We start from the raw sequence: 19,480 nt of genomic DNA on the forward strand, positions 1-19,480 counted from the left end.
AGGTTCAATTACAAATTGATTTTTGTGATCTTACTGTAAAAGATAGAGAAAACAAAGCTCAAAATATTGTATGAGTTGACTGACAGCAGAAATATAATTATTTTTTATTTTTTTTTTTTTAGTTTACACAATATACAGAGTGATTCAAGAAAAAAGGTCATACATTTTTCTGAAGTCATTCTGAGTTAAGATGTGAGTGTATTTGCCCGGTACCCAATGCTGTCTCAGCACACTGGATGGAACAACACCATGCACACGGTAAGGGAATTAAAAATTGTCTCTTTACTTATCACACTTGAACTTGATTCTAACACATGCACAGTTAATTCAAATGTTATTTAACAATGTTAAGAATTAAAATATCCATACGGGAAGATAATGGCATGCACTACTATCTTAGGAATTATGAGAGAGGAAAATCGGGCAATGTTGCCAACTTCATTCCAAATAAGCTGTGCACCCATATTTTTTACTTTATTTCTGAAAAAAAAAAAAAAAAAAAAATACGCGGAGTATTTGAAAAAAGTACGGTATTACTTACTATTACATAATCTACACGTAGAAAAATAAATTTGTTACAGGAATGAATTTCAAAGATTATGTGAACAGAATAGAAAATACTATATATGGTATTAATTTGTAGTAAGAACATAGCAGAGCACAAGTATACCGTTTGTATTTCAATTTACCATATAGAAATAAATATTACAGTTTACATCCATTCTAGAATATCTGTTACAGTCCATATTCAATTTATTAATATTCATCACAAGGATTATTTTCAAATTTTGATGTGTGGTACATAAGCAGCAGCTTTTCTGACCTGTAAAATGTTAGCCTGCTTCTTGAGGGACAGTGAACATAAGACCAATTGCTGAAAATTCTCTCTAATTGTGCAGAAAAAGAAGGAACATTTAACAACCTTCCTGCAAGCTTGGATGCTTGCGATTACCAAGGCCCCAGAAAGGAAATGGTGTATTAACACCATTCAGAATAAGGCTTTTGGATATACCACCATGTTGTGGAACTTCACATTTCCAACATTTCTCAACCTCGTACAAGTTCCATCATCAGGACAGCTAAGTATGACTAGATGGGTCGCCTACTCTGTTGGGCTTGTTATTTCCTTCTATTCCAGGCTCAGTCACTAACTAATTAATCCATACAGCTATGCTGACAAGTGTAATTTTCTGTTCGGTCAATGCCTCTGATTGGCCTTTCACTCTGTACGACTAAGTTAGAATATTACACTTTTATTTTTAATTTTCAAACCTGAATCACGTAAAGTGTAGTGAGTAGACATTGAATAATTTTCAATTTTCATTTCTTTCAGTTGAAATAGTTGAAACATTGTTTTTAAATTCAGTGTATAATAATTAAATTAAATAATAAAATAACTAAACAATAATCCATTTGCTGCATCAAGTATTGTATAGGTTATAAGTCGGTATTCATACAAATTATTACTTATTTATAGTATTCCCCTTATAATGCATTATTACACAAACTTTAATTCTATAATTTGTAACATAATTTTCTGTATGTTACATGTTCTACAATATTTTCTACACAAAAACAATATTCTACACGTAATGACCCAGTTCTGTCTAAGTGATATACACAGGATATAATTTGCAAGTTAGTAGTCATGTTTGATCAGTAGCACAAACTGTACTTAAAACAAAATTTTAAATTTGTGCTTACAAATTATTCTTTTTTAATTTGTAGTTTACATTGACAAAATAACCAGTATTAAAAAGGGGAAAAGAAGAAATAAAATAATCAGTGAGAATTAATGGTTAGTATTGATTATTAAGTTGGTTATTTAACGACGCTGTATCAACTACTAGGTTATTTGGCGTCAATGAGATTGGTGATAGCGAGATGAGGCCGAGGATTCGCCATAGATTGCCTGGCATTCACCTTACAGTTGGGGAAAACCACGGAAAAAACCCAACCAGGTAATCAGCCCAAGCAGGGATTGAACCCGTGCCCAAGTGCAACTTCAGACCGGCAGGCAAGCGCCTTAACCAACTGTGCCACACTGGTGGCCTGGTTAGTAATGAATGTTAATTATATTTATTCCAATTGTGCAAGAATATTACATTCCTAATGTGTAATAAATAAAGTTGAAATCTAATATTATGAAAGTAATTATCCTCACCACGAGCTGTACTTCCAGCAACAAGGATGTAGGGAGCATCATCACTTTTATCAAAAATATTAAAAATGTCACTCATTTTTGTAGCTTTAAACCACTGAGCTCCATTTAGATGCAGATGAATTGGATGGACGTTTGAAATCTCTGAAGACTGAAATATTTCTACACCATCTGAGTTTATATGAACAAATTCATCTTCACTACTTTCACTGTCAGTAGAAATATATTTGCATTTACTGAAACATGTTTTTCCATTTTCAGGACAGATTTTCATCTTGTATAATTCCTGAAATGAAAAAAAAAAAAAAATCTCAGATATAAATTTGATGGCGTTTGTCATAAAAATGAGTTTTGAGATAAATGAAAATTAAGCTTCAGATCTTTATTGCAAATAATTTTCTACACAAATAAAACACATCAAGTGCAAGTATTCTTTTGTTTTTTGCACACCCACTTGTAAAATTTAACTTTTGTATTCACCTGGAAAACAAAAACTCCATTTGCGCAGAAAATGACTTAACCCCCTTTACCCGAACACCATCAAATTGTAATATTGAAGCCTAAGCAAGATAGGTATTAAAAAGACATACCAGTAACAGCATACTTACATTATTCCTGTAAAAAATCATTTGAACTTATTGTTATTTTGTGAGCACTTCCTACCATCTAATTAAAAATGTATTGATAAAGCTGGCTGGGAAAGGGTAATCAAACATTCCACTTCCTGAGAGGAATAGCATTGAATCTGAAGACAGCAAGGTATTTCTTTTTTAAAATACGAATACAGTCAATTTGTTTATTTATGACTAGTGTGAGAAATACATGCATATGCATATTTGTATCAGAGCTGCGTATCTTAATGAAACTTAGTAATTACATGTTTCATGTTTAACTAATATGACTGACACATGGGTGTTTATGCATATATATGCATAGTTTGGATGTTTTCGCGTATTTCAACATTAAGAGCATATCCCATGTATATTTTTAATTTTTTGTAGTGAAAACTGTTTTAAAGTTTTCTGGACTTTGGTGAAATGTGTAGTAATTATTTACTTTCGATAATGGCGCGTTTTCTCGACAAAATTTATTCAGAACTCTTATTTTAAGCAATAATTTTCATTTCATCTGGTTAGTTGGTATACAACTTTGAGGTACGTATGTATTTTTGGGTAGACTTCATTGTAGGATATGGTATAGTTGACAGTGACTGAAGTAGTTTTGTTTGTTTTGATGTTTCTTATATATATATATTTATATATGTTTATATGATGTTTCTTGTGATGTATTTATGAGTTGATCTCCCATTCTGCCTTGTGTAAATAAAAAAAAAATGTGTTTTCTGCTCAATTTCAATAGTTTGTATTATTCTGCAAATCAAATCAAGGAGTTCTGAAATGTTGTCGAGAAATCACGTCGTCAGCTAAATTAAAGAATGACGGTTTAAAGAAGCTGAGGAAAATTAGAAATGAGCAATCTGCTTCAAGGATACAATAGTGAAGAGGATGTTAATCCAACTGCGTTACCAGATTATACATTTTGTCTCCACATTTCTAGTGATGTAGATAAGAAAGAACTTTTCCTATACACAAGTTTATTTTGATAGACAGGAGAAATAAATTGGATCCTGAAAACATGGAAAAGATTATTGTGTTACAAAGTTTCATACAATCATGGAAGAAAATGTATTGTCTGTATCAAATTGGTTTTAATTAAATTAGCAATACCTAATAAGGCAATAACTAAGAAATTAAAGTGACTGTGCTTTCCATTATGCTCAATAATTTGAGTTTTGCCCATTATATAGCTAGTGTTTTGTTTTTCATGTGACCCTATGCTATTGTAAGTTTGCTGGCCCTTCAACTTTCTATGCATATATAAATGCATAAGTATTTCGGTATTTTAAGTACATATTTGCTTGCATATTTTAGAGTTTTAGTGCATATAATATTCTCAACACTAGTCATGGCCCTCACCGATGCACTGAAAAAGCATGGCAAGAGGTCATGATTGAAGAATTTTACTGTATACCAACTGCCTCAATAGCGAAAATATTCTTTGAGGAAAGCATGATAATTTTTCATTCTAAATTGCAAACTATGTTATTTATCGCCATAAATAACAAATGCATAATATAAATTACCAGTATTACAGAAATACACAATTTCTCTCACACTATCTTATAAATGACATCCTGATTGCACACAGAAATTTCATCAATGAAAACTACAGAATTAAAAAGAATTTCAGAAATAAAAGAAGACAAAATATACAGAAAAGCATCTCATTTACCACACCTTCTATTGCGTTAATGGATTTCTTCACTGAAAGAAGAATTAAAATTTAATTACAGTCAAATCTGGATATAGTGAACTCTGTTATAGTGAACATTCGGCTATAGTGAACCTAAATTGTTGGTCCTGACCAGCATACATTAAAAAGTACATTAATATTTCCGTTTATAGTGAACCCTCACTTCGGTTATAATGAACCTAAAACTAGGACTTTCCCAAGAAAATGTAATTTTAAAATGGCCAATATGGTAATTTAGGAAACCCTTTGTCCTATAAACCTTCTACTCCTTAAGTGCATTGAAAGACAAAGGATTCATTCAGCTTCCTGGACAGTTTGAAACATGTTAAAGAGAATAGTGTACACAGTGAGGGATAAAGGATTAGTTCTGACTCCTTTAAAAGAGATTATTAGAAGAATAGGAAGATAAAGTGTTTTCTTTTGTAAAAGGAAGTAGAATGATGACCAATGGGTAAATACGAGAAGGATTACAGTACAATGGTCCTCAACCCTTCCTCCCACATCTTTGTAAAAGTGAACCCAAGGAAATTCCAAGGCCAAATACACCTCTAGTGGGAAGAGGTGCGAAATCGGTCAGTACCTATTACCTACATGGCCAGATTATATTCAAGTTTCAAACTGTGAACATCAGGATGTCAAAGCGTGAAGTGTTTAAGTTGGTAGATACACTGAACATTAGTACTGATATTGAATGTGATGTATCCCAAACGGGCATTAATACTGTATGTATAGCAGCGTCAGTAAGCTTAGTATAAAAACAGACACTTCGGTTTTAGTGAACGAAATATGCTGGTCTGCAGAGGTTCACTATATCCGACGTTGACTGGTATTTTAAAACTGTTAATTGGAGCTTTAAAGTTTATGTTACACGACACTATCAACACTCTTAACAGTTTTGTAAAGAACTTTATGCTCGACCATGCCGAAATGTAGTAATTATACACCTGGTAGCAGACCTTTAATGCATGTCATTAAAGTACACTTACTCATTAAAGGTCAGGTCTTTCAGCCAATGACGACTCAGGTTACAACTGTTCAGCCAATGACAGGTCAGCTTTCTACCGTTATAAAACTGCAAGTATCGATTATTCTCGGATATGCAATCGAAAGAGAATTAGTGAAAAGTCACAGAGGCTGGAAATCCAATACTGTCGCAGAAGGTTATGTTCTGTTACTATAATAATTAGCGTTAATTGTAAATAATATTCAAATAAATTCAATTTGTCATCTCGTTTTTCAATGTCTAATTTAATTTCAATGTTATCTCTGTAGGTTCTTATGACCTAGCAAGGTCAATGTTCCTCGGAAAAAATCAATACTTTCGCGTCTGCGCACATCTCACAACACGGGACATTGGTCAAGGTAAGATACAAAGAAAATTAATAATATCAAGTTAGAAATATGGTCGAGCATAAAAAGTCGTATGAAACTTGCCTATAATGGTAATTAAGAAGCTCATGAAAATTATGAAACTCGCTTGCGCTCATTTCATAAATATCCATACTCGCTTCTTAATTACCTTCATTATAGGCTCGTTGCATAATGTACTATTATTTATCACGAATTCTTTACCTTGTAAAATTGAATCTTTACTTTAAATACAATCAATCAATCACTCAATCAAATCAATCAATCAATGATGCAAACAGCCCACAAAGGGCCAACTGCTGCTGGCCTCACATTCATATGCCTCAGCAGAGTGAACGATCATCCAATCAGAAAGGAGGTATCATGTGGTCGGCATGTAGCTTTGTAGCTGTAGCTGGTTTCAAAACCAGATTTCCCTACCTAGCACAGCTCCCATACACTGACTTAAATTTTATGAGAAAATTCTTCCTCCATGAGGACTCAAACCAGCATGCATTCTGTAATGTAATTCTAGGCATGATGCCTTAGACCAAGCAGCTACAGTGAATGTCACTATCTACAAAGTAACATTAAAACATATCTCTATTTTTATCATGAAAAATTAATTGCATTGCATTAAGCAGCGAAGCACTAACGGAATATGTATTATATGTCTTTCTCGTGTTAAATTTTACCTACCTGATTAAAATGTTTCGGCCTGTTAACCAGGTATGGTAAAATTTAACACGAGAAAGACATAATACATACTGCGAAGTGATACAGTGTTAAAAGTTGTGTAATAGAGATGTATAAAAACACTAACCTCAATATCCTGTACTTTGCTCTTCAGGTTTTGTGGTGCATCAGTAGCGAAAGACTTGAAAGCATCCAAGATAGGGCGATAACCAGTGCAACGGCATATATTGCCACCAAAGGAGTTCTCAACTTCTTTCATGGTCAGATCCCTTTGACCCATGAGGCTAAATGAAATATTAAGGTATTTTATGAGTATATATGAAAAATTTTTATTATGGTAACTGCTGATGTTATATCAGCATCGCCGGTGTGCCAGAATTTTGTCCCACAGGAGTTCTTTTACATGCCAGTAAATCTATTGACATGAGCCTGTCGCATTTAAGCACACTTAAATGCCATCAACCTGGGCCAGGATCAAACGGGCAACTCTGAGCACAGAAGGCCAGCACTATACTGCGCTACCCAGGCCGACAGTGTATATGAATGTATGTATTCATTCATATATAATTGTGAAAATTGTCTGTTGCTAAGAATAAGTATTTAGCATACATCCCCTTTCTCCTAGAAACACCACCACTGAACGTGCTTAGTCAGACATGTTCAAACAGCCAATAAAGTCTAAAATTTTACAGAATGTGATGGTAAAGTTATCGTTTATTCATTTCATTACATATCTAAAACAATATGAACCATACTGGCATAATAACTTTAGAGTATTTGTAAATAGTTGAGAACATTGACCTTTGGTACATGTTAAAAATTCCATTTTGAAATTCTGTAAAATATTTTTAAAGAATCAAATTTACATTAGAGATATATACATCCCAATTTCTGTTTTCTTTGTTTTTTGGCCTCATCGTCACCATTTCTACTGCACAGCAATAACTGAAATTAAAAGTCATCCTTTCTTCACATCCCTCTCCTCCTCTTCCAATTTATTCTTATATAACTTTACTGTCTGCACTATTTTCTTATTCCTCTTCTTTTGCATCTCTTCTGATGTATCTTTTACATATTGTTCTGATCTTTTAAGCCACTGAACCATATTAACTCACTCACTACTCAGCATTTTTCCATTTTTAAGCAAAATGTAGATAAAATAACTTAAAGCTTATTCAGAAAACCTTACCCGTAATTATTTATACTTATATTCGAATCACGTCATTAATTAGCGAAATATTTTTAATGTTAATTTTTTAACTTGATTATTTAACGACGCTGTATCAACTACTAGATTATTTAGCGTCAATGGGATTGGTGATAGTGAAATGGTATTTGGCAAAATGAGGCCAAGTTTCGTCATAGATTACCTGACATTTGCCTACGGTTGGGGTAAACCTCAAAAACACCCAACCAGGTAATCAGTCTAAGTGAGAAATGAACCCACGCCCGAGTGCAACTTCAGATTGACAGGCAAGTGCCTCAGCCAACTGAACTACGCTGGTAGCTGAATGTTGATTCTGTAACCAATTAGGCGTGACAGATTTTTTACTTGGTCATGTCAGAAGTCTTTCCCTGTAAATGTTGTATCCATTCGTATTTTGATTTCCTAAGCAAGAGACGATTTTTAATACATTCTAATACAGTTTCGAAACACATTAAAATAAGCAATGAACTGTATACATACACTACTGTCTAAAAATTGCAACACCATGAAGGAACGTAGATAGACATGTGAAAATTATACTAAATATAACGCAGAGCATAACAAGCAAGTGATTAGAATTTCAAAATTATTTTGCATCCTTGAACCCAGCAGTGCCCTCTGAACTGTCGTGGTAAGCACATAAACAGAGGATTGTTGTGGAGCCAGACGAGCAGTGTATTAGAGTCAACAGGCAGTAAACCTTTCTCTAAGAATTGCCTCTATAAGTCGTGCTAAAAGGACGCAGTATAAACAACAGAATTTGAATGGGAGTAGCAATTGGCCTGCGTAAGGGTGGATTTTCGTATTGCGATATTGCTGTTAGTGTGGCACATCATGCTGGCTACAGTGATGCTAGCCTGGAAGCAGTGGATAGAAGAGAATCGGATACATAAAAAATATGGCAGTGGATCACGATCTGTGACGACACCACAGGATGACAGACATCTTATCCGCATGGTAGAGATGGATCGTTAGCTGCATCACAAGTGTTAGCACAATGGTGGAACACTGTAACAGATGTAGTAGCATTGTCTGCTTTCACTGTTCGATGATGTCTACTTCGCAGAGGGCTGGTTGCTCACACTCCTTTGCAGCAGATTCCCTTGACCCTAGATCATCGACGTCTCAGGCTATAATAAGCTCGTGAACACACAGAATGGCGTGCAGATTGGCAACATGTGGTGTTTTCAGACGAATCCTATTTCAACTTGGACTACAATGATGGTCGTATACGCATTAAACTATATCGTGACCAGCAATATTATCCAGACTGCATTGTTCAGCGTCATACTGGCCTAACACCAGGCATGATGATGTGGGGTGGCATTGGGTATCATTCACGATCTCGGCTGCTACGTATTGAGGGTAGACTCAACAGCAACCGGTACATCGAGAATGTTGTAGAGCCAGAAGTCATATCCTTCCATCAGTGCACTTCTGATGCTATATTCCAGCAAGACAATGCCCGATCACATGTTGCCAGGAATGTTCAAGCTCTCTTCAATGCATAGCACATCCACCTTCTTCAGTGGCCTGCCTGTTCGCCAGATATGTCTCCTATTGAACATGTATGGGATATGAGTGATTATTAGAGGAGAAAAATTTGCTCCGGTGCCAGGGATCGAACCCGGGTCCTTAGTTCTACGTACCAAGTGCTCTAACCACTCAGCTACACCGAAGTTCAAACCACATTACCAGATCGAATCCCTCTCTTCTAGTGTTTTTCCTGCCATCAACATGCTTTGAACACCAGCACAAGGCAGGCAGTCGGGACCAGGAACTAGCTCCTTATTGGCTCACAGTGGAAAGCCCTATTGACGTTTATATACTAGCTAGACATGGTCCCACGACACTTCATTCCCTGAAGAAGATGGCAGAGCTAGTCATCCAAAGCTTGGAAGCAACAATCCAACTCACTTGGCTGAGAACCCAAAAAGGGTTATTTTACCTTAATACTGTTGCACATAATTCTTTATCCTAACAATATTAATAAAAAATATACAGAATAACTAAATAAAGTCTCTTGCCTCTTAAAGGATCAATCGCTCTCCTAAGAAATTACCTCAGTTCATAACTTTGTTCATGTAATCTCATTATGTACCTTGTTTTATTTAACCTGTGTCATTTATTTTATTTTTTAGACGTCTTTTTAAACTGAAATGTATTATGTATCTTTTTTTTTTAATACTGTATGCTCCATTACATCGTAACACTACATACAATTCTTGAACTACTTTAAACTATTTGAATTACAATTAGGATTAGGATTACGAATGAATTATTTCGATTACAATTATCATTACAATTCCTCTAGTTATAATAAAAACTAGTAATGTCATTTTGCCTTAAAGTTTGTCAAAGTCAATTCTCGTTACAAATGTTAGAAATTCTTTTAAGTGGACCTTGACGAGATCGCAGTTAGTTGTCGGCCACTGACCTCCTTTTAGTCTAATGCTTAGTTTTAACGCATTCCTTTCCCTGTTCACAGGGCTGGGCAGTATTTGAAATACATGTATTTCAAATACGTCTTTGGAATACATTTGTATTTTGTATTTTGTAATTTGTAAGGATTTTCGAAAGTATATCGTATTTTGTATTTAAATACATAAAATTGATGTATTTTGTATTTCAAATACACAAAATACTTTTTTCTTCTTCTTATACTTCAAGTTTTGGATTTCGATTTGAAGAATGAATTTTTGTCTTATTTGCCTACCCATTTCAGTTGTGCTAGCCATACACTTAGTTTTCTTGCCACAACTGATTTCCTTAATGCCATGAAGAAATCTCCAACAGCATCAAGGATCCATCACCCAACACTTGCTAAATGTTTAGCATTATGGAATGCGTCTAGGAGACTCAAATACTCAGAAATTATATCAGATGTCTTGAAATATTCATTAAAGTTTCCTTGCCCAACTCGATGGAATTCTCTTTATGACTCAATTCTCAAATATTGCAATTCAAACATGATATAAACAGAATAACTCTTCTCGGGTTCTCAGCCAGGTGAGTTGGAGATTAGATTCCAAGCTTTCGACGGCTAGCTCTGCCATCTTCTTCCCTGAAGAATAATAAGTTCACTTTCATCAAGATTTAAAGTGATGTTTGATCTGATCCCAGAAGAAAATTGAGCTATTTTGGCAGCTTGCTCCACCCATCATTGAAGATGAGATGGCTACCTGACATTTCCTCACTAAGTGATAAGAAGAGGACACGGAATGTGTGTTGTGAAATCAGCTGAGCAGTTGGCTGCTACATTTTTGGTCAGTTCAGATGATGAAGACGATGAAAACAATTTTTATATTTTCAACTCAAGTAAAACAAACTTTGAAAAGCAAAAAGAAAAGAACTTGTCTGCTGTGGAGTATGAGCTCATACAATTCTTCAATGGCAAAGGGACAACCCTGTGCACTCTAGAGAATTACCCAACAGTGAAACAAGCTTTTATAAATATAATACAAGTTTGGGTTCCTCTACGCCTGTAGAAAGACTGTTCTGTTTTGCAGGATTTATTTATTCACAGGCAAGGGGATCCTTATCTTATGAACATTTGAGGAACTGGTTGTTTTCAAAAGGAGCAGTAATTATTCATATGTAGCATAATTTCATTGCTGACTGGGAAAAGGAAAAGTTCAGTTACAGTGTTTATATAAAACTTCGAGGTAAAAATACTTTTAATGTTAATATAATATTTTAGATTTTCAGTAATATTCTTATTTCTTTAGGCCTATATATTTTATCGAGTATTTGAAATACAAATGTATTTTGAGTATTTGAAATACAAATGTATTTTGGTTAATTTTTTAAAAGTATTTTGTATTTGTATTTCAAATACAATTATTTGAAGTATTTTGTATTTGTATTTGAAATACTTGGATGTTAGTATTTTGCCCAGCCCTGCCTGTTCAGTAAAGAACACTCATACATCAAATGAGCCACTGTTTGTTCTTGTCGATGACACTTACACATTGCACTTTCAGCAATTTTGAATCTCTAATAGTAATCACTAGTCTTACCATGACCGGATAGGATGGCTGTGATTTGGCCGTTAAGTGGGATCCTCAGTTTTAGCCGTTCCTGCACTACCGGGAAAAACCCTTTGCTGGAATTCCCTTTGGTTTTCTTCTCCCATTGGTCTTGCCACCTGCGTAGTCCTTTCTCCTCTGCTTCCCGAATGATGTGAGTTCTAGGGACCTTGTTGTATATTACCTCCTCACTGTTTTCCTGTGCAGCTTCCTTCGCCAACTGGTCTGCTATTTCGTTTCCGTACAGCCCCACATGTGCCTTCACCCAATTTATGTGGATAGTCCAGCTACTGTCCTGCAGATGTTTGATCTTAGCCTTTATTTGGTCTATCGTTGTGTTGCAGATTTGACTGTTCTTGAGAGTGCTACTGTGATCTGGCTATCTGTGTTGACTACACCCACTTTCGCTCCAATCTGCAGTTCCCTGTTGACTTCTATTTCCTTCAGTGCCTGTAGAATCGCTATCTGTTCTGCTTGGTTATTTGAGCAGTGTGAGCTTAGTTTGTACTTCAATTTCTTAATCACTTCCCCTTTTTGGAAGATAACTGCTGCTGCTCCGACTTTCCCATTTATCTTCCGCGTGCATGCGTGCGTGTGTGCGTGCGTGTGTGTGTACCTAATGACAAACCTATAATCTGTAATACATCGTACCGAGAATAAATACAATACAATAAAATTAGATCTCCTAATTGTTGTGTATGATGTCACAGTGACACAAACAAATGCAAAGCACGTTCGAATTGCATTGAAAACAAAATGGATGTAAGAGAAGATCGTGAGTTTGTTATAGCACTTAGTTTGTTTTAAACAACATCTCTTAGTATCTACATGTCTAGCTTATTAATGCTATTATATTTTATGTTGTTATATTCGTGAAATAGTCTAAAACAGAGGTGGACAAACTTGTTTACAGGAGAGCTAATGAATAACCAACTTTAAGTCTGAAAAAGCACATAATATTATATAGTCATGAACTCATGAATAAGAGTTGTTGTTTTCAAACGGCTGGAGCTTGGTTTCATAACATTAGTCCTCATGCTTCCCAGTAAAGTTCTGCTAGATCTTTTCGGTTCTTTTTCCATGGGTCTAGTCATCTGCAGTGTAACGGGTGTTCTTTTTTGAAGCTACATCTCCGCACAGGGAGCACCTGTTTTCATCCAAAAAGTGCCACCACATTTCTTTGTGGAAGGTGTTTAATTTTATCAGCATATTTATCGATGGCTTCATATTTCTAATTTAAAAGGTTCCTGGTTTTCTGTTCTTTCCTATTATGGTATATATTTTGTTTTACTTCTGTAGCAGTCTTTGTAGTTAATTTTATTTTCTCAAGAATAAGGGTTCAAACACGTTGTCGATAGGACTCTGACTGGTAGTGTTGCAGTGAAAATGAATTGCTAGAATCATATGACACCGCACACGTTGACTCATGGGTGGTCACTTTACTGCTAGCTCATCAGCAAGCGGTAAGCTCCAGAATGACTTCAATCATTCTTTCAAGCTTGCAGTGCAAAACTCAGCTTGGTGCAGAGTGATTGTGGGTGGTCAGTGGACTGGATGTCAGTGATGACTTTTCTAATTAGTAGGGATGACTTTTATTTCTTATTTATTACTTTAATTGAAGTATTCATTCTTTTTAATTTATACAAATTTGTGATTTATTTTAAACTACGCACGTTTGGTTGAGCCTCGATTCTTAACTCGGAAACAAGTAAAGATTTTGAGAAGCAATAACTTTTAAAAGTAATTTCCATTCTTTCTCAACATTTCTCTCACTTTGATCCTCATCTAACGTCAAAAACAAAAATAGTTTGCCGCTTATCAACTTTGAAATGTGTAAATGTCTATTTTGAACAGGTCACTTCGAAATTAGTATTTTTTCTCCCTTTTACAAAACAAAGATCTTGCTTTCGAATGTTTTCAATGCTTTCCTTAGACATTGACATATCAATAAAAAAAATTACAGCGTAATTGACTGAATATCATGGAAGCTACGACATGATAAATATTAAACAGAGTGGGAAATATCGTTCTGGGCTGCTAGCTGCAATGAAAGAACAATAGCTGTATACAAGCATACCAAGCTTTCTTGTGTTTTGCAAAACTGCTAGCGGAGACTGCCAGTCTTAGAGCTAGGTGTCAATGTGTTCGCACTATACAGTGAAACCTCGATTCTAGGTTTTTCAGGGGACCAGATAAACTATACCCAGAATCGAGAAAAACCCAAAATAGGGGTTTTGCCAAAATTGAAAAAGAAACACATCAATATATTTAAAAATTAATTTTTATGGTTGATCTCAACTAAAAGAACAAAAATGTTTTAAAGAATTTCACAACATTAAGTACACTTGTTGGTTGCATTTAGTTTATCTGCCACTTCTTGAAGAAATCAAGAATGGATATCTGTTTTGCTGGACATCTTTGACGGAGGAAGAGTAATTCCCTTTTCACATGGTTTCACCTGGATTCATCAATACTGAAGCTACACATGTAACTTCATATAGCTTCCAGTCCTGCTACCGTTCATCAGTGCAGTCTTCTTCATCCTCCATGATGTTACCACTGACAGCCTTCACAAAGCCTGCTTTTCTGAAGCAGTTGGTGATGGTGGCTGCTGACACTTCCTCTCATGCACTGCAGACCACAGGCATGGCAGTGACGATGGAGGTTTTGAAAACAGAATCTCCAGTTTGTCTGTCCACGGCAGCAATCTGTTTCTGCATCAGTGAAAGTCTATACTTCCCCTTGAGGGCATGAATTACACACAAATCCAGGGGTTGGAGACAGCTATACAGTTAGGTGGGAAGAAAGCAACCTTCACATTCTTCAGGAATGACGTATCAGGGGGATGTGCCAGACACTTACCCACTAAAAGAATTATCTTCCTGTTAGCAGCCCCCATTTTCACGTCCAGCTGTCTCAGATAGCTGCTAAAAATGTCCATTGTTATCCAGGCAGTCCTCTTGTTCTTGTAACTGCATGGCAGTGTGCAGATATTTTTAAAACAATTTGGTTTTTCATATTTGGCAATTACCAAGGATTTCAACTTCTCGGAATCATCTGCATTTGTACAGAGAAGAACAGTGAGTCTCTCCATACTTTTCTTCCCACCATGACAGGTTCCTCCTTTTATGTGGAGGCTCTCATCAGGGAGTAGAAGACCCCCGTCTCATCAGTATTAAAGATATCTTTGGCATCATAGCCTTCAATGAGACATAGAAGCATATCGTCTTTCCGATGATCCACCGACTCATCTGGAACAGTTGCATTTTCATCACACACATTTTTGTATGTAATGTCATGCTGCTTAAAGCGATGAAGCCATCCATTAGAAGCCCTAAAATTGTCCACTTCCAGTCTTAATGCGATGCTCTGTTGTGAATTGAGTCTCTTGCACTGCAGCACATGATTAACATGTGGTTTCTGGCACTGTGTTGCGTCAGGTATTTCACCTGGGTAGGTATGCATGGTAGATAAGGAGAGGAATAGGATCTGTTACTGAAACGACCTTGGACAAGGAAATAAGCATTTAGAGCTGAAAAAACGTACAATCGAAGCTAATTTGCTTTGTTGAAAAAAAAAAAAATTCTTTATTAAATGTGGGTAAAACACTAAATCGAGAAACATTAAATCGGGGTAAAAATAGCATTGCATAGGCTATATGGGACTTCTGTCAGGACAGCAAAATAAGAATGCAAAATACGGGTAAATCTTAAATCCAGAAACCCAAAATCGAGGTTCCACTGTAAATTAAAGTTAAACATATATCATCACTGCACTTCCAAAATCTGCTGTGTTTTTAGGAAGATATTGAAGGAGAAAGAAAAAAGCAATGTCACTTTTAATTCCTTTGATTTTCAATGCTACTTTCGGTATAATTTCAATAATTACAAGAGAAACAATGAAATTGTACAGAATGTAGCTTTGAAAATCAAGAGAATTAAAATTGACAATGATTTTTTCTTTCTTCTGCAAAATATATATTAGAAAGAAAAAAAAACACAGTGGATTATGGAGGCACAGCGATATTATATTGAGTAATGGAAAACAATCATAAATAATCTAAAAACAATATTCACTTTTAAAAATCTGAAAAATATACAAGACAAATGTGTTTATTAATGTACGATGTGAAAAAATAATTCCACAACCATTCATCTTTGGAACACTCGACATTCTGCATCAAATTTTCCATTTCTTAGAAGCACTAGCCATTGTTTGAAAATTAGATATTGTAATACAAATACAACATGAACGCAGGATAAAGTTTACATGCAAGTAAGTGAACTAGATGCCATGTACTGATTTGGCACTGTGATGGAATAGTTCAAGAGAGAAAGTGTCAGGGTGGAAACATAACGGAACTCTACCACCAAGCTGTGAGTAGCATAGAGATGCAAGCAATAGTCTCTACCTGAGCAAGACATCATTTCATTTTTGATAAACAATAAATGGTGAAATTTGTCCTTAATTTACAGTTAACTTTGCCTCTTGGCAGCTTTGTCTAATATTTGCATATGGCACATTTATATTAAAAAAATTAATTTCACGAACCAGATTGAACACATCAGAGGGTCATACTTGGCATATGGGCAGTAGTTTGCCCACCCCTGATCTAAACAAACCCCACTTGAGCTGTCCATTCAATTTAAATAAATTCATGGCATTATCTATTGTAATTCACATTATAGAATAGTTTAAACTTACTATCACCAAATATGGACCAACTTTTTATCAAACAACATACACTTTTTCATGGTAAGCACTTTCGCTTTTGCTTATAACTAAAGTCCAATGCTAAATTTCCTTTCGGAAAAAGGCATGAACACAAAATCAGCTAATGAAATATGTAAAATGGAAGGTGAAAGGGTGGTCAGCAGTTTCTTTGCTTGGTTTGACTTTTTTAGGGCTGGACCTGGAACAGATCCTTGCACTTCGGCTTATATTGGCCCATTGTGCGTCTTATATATGCAATGATTGTCCAAGTGCCAAAGTGGCATTCATGAATTCGATGCTGAAAGGTGGATTAACCTGCCACAGCCATGACTGAGCTAGGTCCCATTCTCAAATGAGTAGCTGATAAGCCCCACATCCCGGAGCCACAAGCCTCAACTATTACAGCATTGGAAACCTAGACTACTCTAAAACTTCACCCCAGTCTATTTTTACTATTGCAGATGACGATGAAATGAGGGGGAAGGTGGACAATGTTGGTTGAAAAACTCTCTGCAACATCTAGTTTGTCTACCACAATGCCATCATGACCTGACCAGAGTTTGAACCCGAGTTGCCTGCATGGAAGACCAGCACACACTAATGCTTCAGCCATAGATGCACAAGAAGAGCACCTATTCTAGAAAATGAAACTATTGAAAGAGAAGCCATTCTCCAGTTAGCAACGAATTGTCAGCAAGTTTTGGTGTTTCTAGAGCCATAGTCTAGTCACTATCTCAATATGAATTGAGTCCAAACAGCGATAATTAGATCCATCTTACTTGACCAAACCACAGTTATAAGAATAAATCATTTGAGTCAATCTAATAATCATTTATTAAACTTATTTTCTTAATAAAAGTTTAACAGTTATTAGGATGTAAAAATTTAAACGAAAATTTGCGATCACGCTTATGAAAAGATGTAATTATGGATGAGCAAATGAGAACATAGTATATATACGCAATAAATTCAATTTTATTTTGTATGGCAGCATTAAGAAACTATGTTCACAATGCATGTCTTCAAACAAGTTGTATGTTAGCTTGAATTTAACATGGAATGCCTGTTGACTATGATATGGACAATGTAAATGGCAAAGCGGGGGAACAAATTCCTCAAAATTTCATTTCATAGGACTCATGGCACTACACCATACCTGTACATGTTCATGACCATCCCTGGAGAACAATATCCACACTGAGTGCCATTCAGATGTGCCAGTCGTGCTTGTGTGCTGTGATATCCAGTCTTCTTGTTGCCAATTCCTTCTATAGTTTCAATAGACCAACCATTACAGGATAACACGCGTACCAGACACTGAAAATAAAAACAATCTGTATATTTTACTTCTTCATTCAATATGGAATGCTGACAGAAATGTACAATTTCATTACTTCTCATATCGGGAGAGTATTTTTTGTAAAATCTGTAGATCCATCTGTCTTCTCTACCTTCTTCCTAAACCATATGCTTGCATACAGCATGATCTTAATTTTTCTATTCAAGCAAACGAATATTCTTCTTATATAGTTTTTCGAATTAATCTTTTTTACAGGGAATTATGAGTGTTTTTTTAACACTTTCAACCAAAAAAAATGGTATTTTATCCTAAACCCTGAAGCCAAAACGATGCAAAAGGTTTTATTTGAATCAGTCCTGGTAATTTTATTTTAAATTGTCTCCTTTCACATTGAATTTTGACATTCTAACTAGTGTATGCTACTTCGTCCAAAAACATATCCTGCAAAACAATAATTTTCTTCTGGGTCTTTGGTTTTACATACCAAGTGCTCTAACCGCTGAGCTACACCGAAGTTCAATCCACAGCACCGGATTGAATCCCTCTCCCCTAGTGTTTTTCCCTTTGTGGCCTGACTCCAACTTCGACATATATGTTGACATTTATATTAAGTCAACTGCCATTATACAAGGAGCGCACTCAACTGAGTGACTTGGTGGCTGGTATTCCACAGTATTATGCACTGTTGGGCGAAGAATCTACGTAAAGATTAATTCTTGGTCCTACAGAATATATCTGTTATGGTAACAATGGTTATTAGAGGAGACCCAGGTTCGATTCCTGGCGCCAGAGCGAATTTTTCTCCTGTAATAACCATTGTTACCATAAGAGCAGGGGCGGTTATTCAGGTGAAGTACGTGAAGTGCTACTTCACCTATTTATGTGTAAAACACAATTTTATCTCGTATTAATAATTAATTCTAGTTATTACCGGTACCGTATTTCTAAACTAAAAAAAAGTATTATTTTCAGTCGTTATCAGTAGTGTTTAGCTGTATAAATAGTACCTGTAACCGTCCGCTGAATAGAATAATGTCAACTGTTACGAGCACCGAGCGGTGTCTATTAGAACTTACAATACTGTAGGGGTGAAATTATTTGGGTTCCCATTCTCATACAGCACTTGGTTTCCATCGTAACGTGACGTCACGCACTAAAGAAAGATTGTATGAGTGAAGTGCGTTTCCGAGTCTTTCAGTTATGAAGAATTGTGAGACTTGTAGGTGGAGTAACCAGTTTGCAGATCTAACGGTACTAATAATAGAAAAGGGTTGAAGCTGGTCTCCAAGGCCGGGGGCTATTGTTTAAGGGCTGTGAAATTTTACAGTATATACTACCTGACTCGAGAATATTATTCTCATTCCCTGTGTCTTAGCAGCCACCCCTGCAGTGGTAATTTAGCTGGTTCTATGTTATTTTATCAGGAATACACCACACATACATTAGCAAAGTTTAAAAGTTCTTTTCTTCGGCGTGTATTATTTCTTCTCATGAGCTCGCCAGTTTTGTTCCAGCTCTTGTATTTGGAAGTTTAATGCACGCATAAATGTAGACATGTAGTTTAATACTGTGTACGTATATATTAACTTATTATTTAATGTATTTAGAGTGTACTAATGATAAGTGTATATAGTGTATTAATCCTACATCTAAGTGTATATTGTATGTTTAATCACTATAGTGTTATACAAATACGAGTACTTAGGTACCAGTAT

The 19,480-nt window shown here is 35.6% G+C and overlaps 1 protein-coding gene and 1 long non-coding RNA gene across 7 annotated transcripts in view; one reads left to right on the plus strand and one right to left on the minus strand.

The window, feature by feature from the left end:
* LOC138707859 (uncharacterized) overlaps positions 1–19,480 on the minus strand; it is a 234,955-nt gene that overhangs the window by 138,847 nt on the left and 76,628 nt on the right. For all 5 annotated transcript variants that reach the window (XM_069837844.1, XM_069837848.1, XM_069837845.1 and 2 more), the window contains exons 4-6: positions 17,622–17,782; positions 6,645–6,801; positions 2,165–2,447 (exon numbers count right to left, since the gene is read on the minus strand). In XM_069837844.1, coding sequence (XP_069693945.1) covers positions 2,165–2,447; positions 6,645–6,801; positions 17,622–17,782 — 601 coding nt within the window. The remainder of the gene's footprint in view (positions 1–2,164; positions 2,448–6,644; positions 6,802–17,621; positions 17,783–19,480) is intronic.
* LOC138707860 (uncharacterized) lies at positions 574–17,628 on the plus strand. Of its 2 annotated transcripts, none has more exons than XR_011334398.1 (4): positions 574–1,083; positions 5,747–5,836; positions 6,672–6,818; positions 16,927–17,628. It is a non-coding gene; the product is annotated as an uncharacterized lncRNA (long non-coding RNA). The 2 variants fall into 2 exon arrangements; XR_011334399.1 differs by lacking the exon at positions 574–1,083 and adding an exon at positions 2,023–2,055.

Source organism: Periplaneta americana, chromosome 10 (assembly GCF_040183065.1).
Source record: "Periplaneta americana isolate PAMFEO1 chromosome 10, P.americana_PAMFEO1_priV1, whole genome shotgun sequence".
Taxonomy (NCBI): domain Eukaryota; kingdom Metazoa; phylum Arthropoda; class Insecta; order Blattodea; family Blattidae; genus Periplaneta; species Periplaneta americana.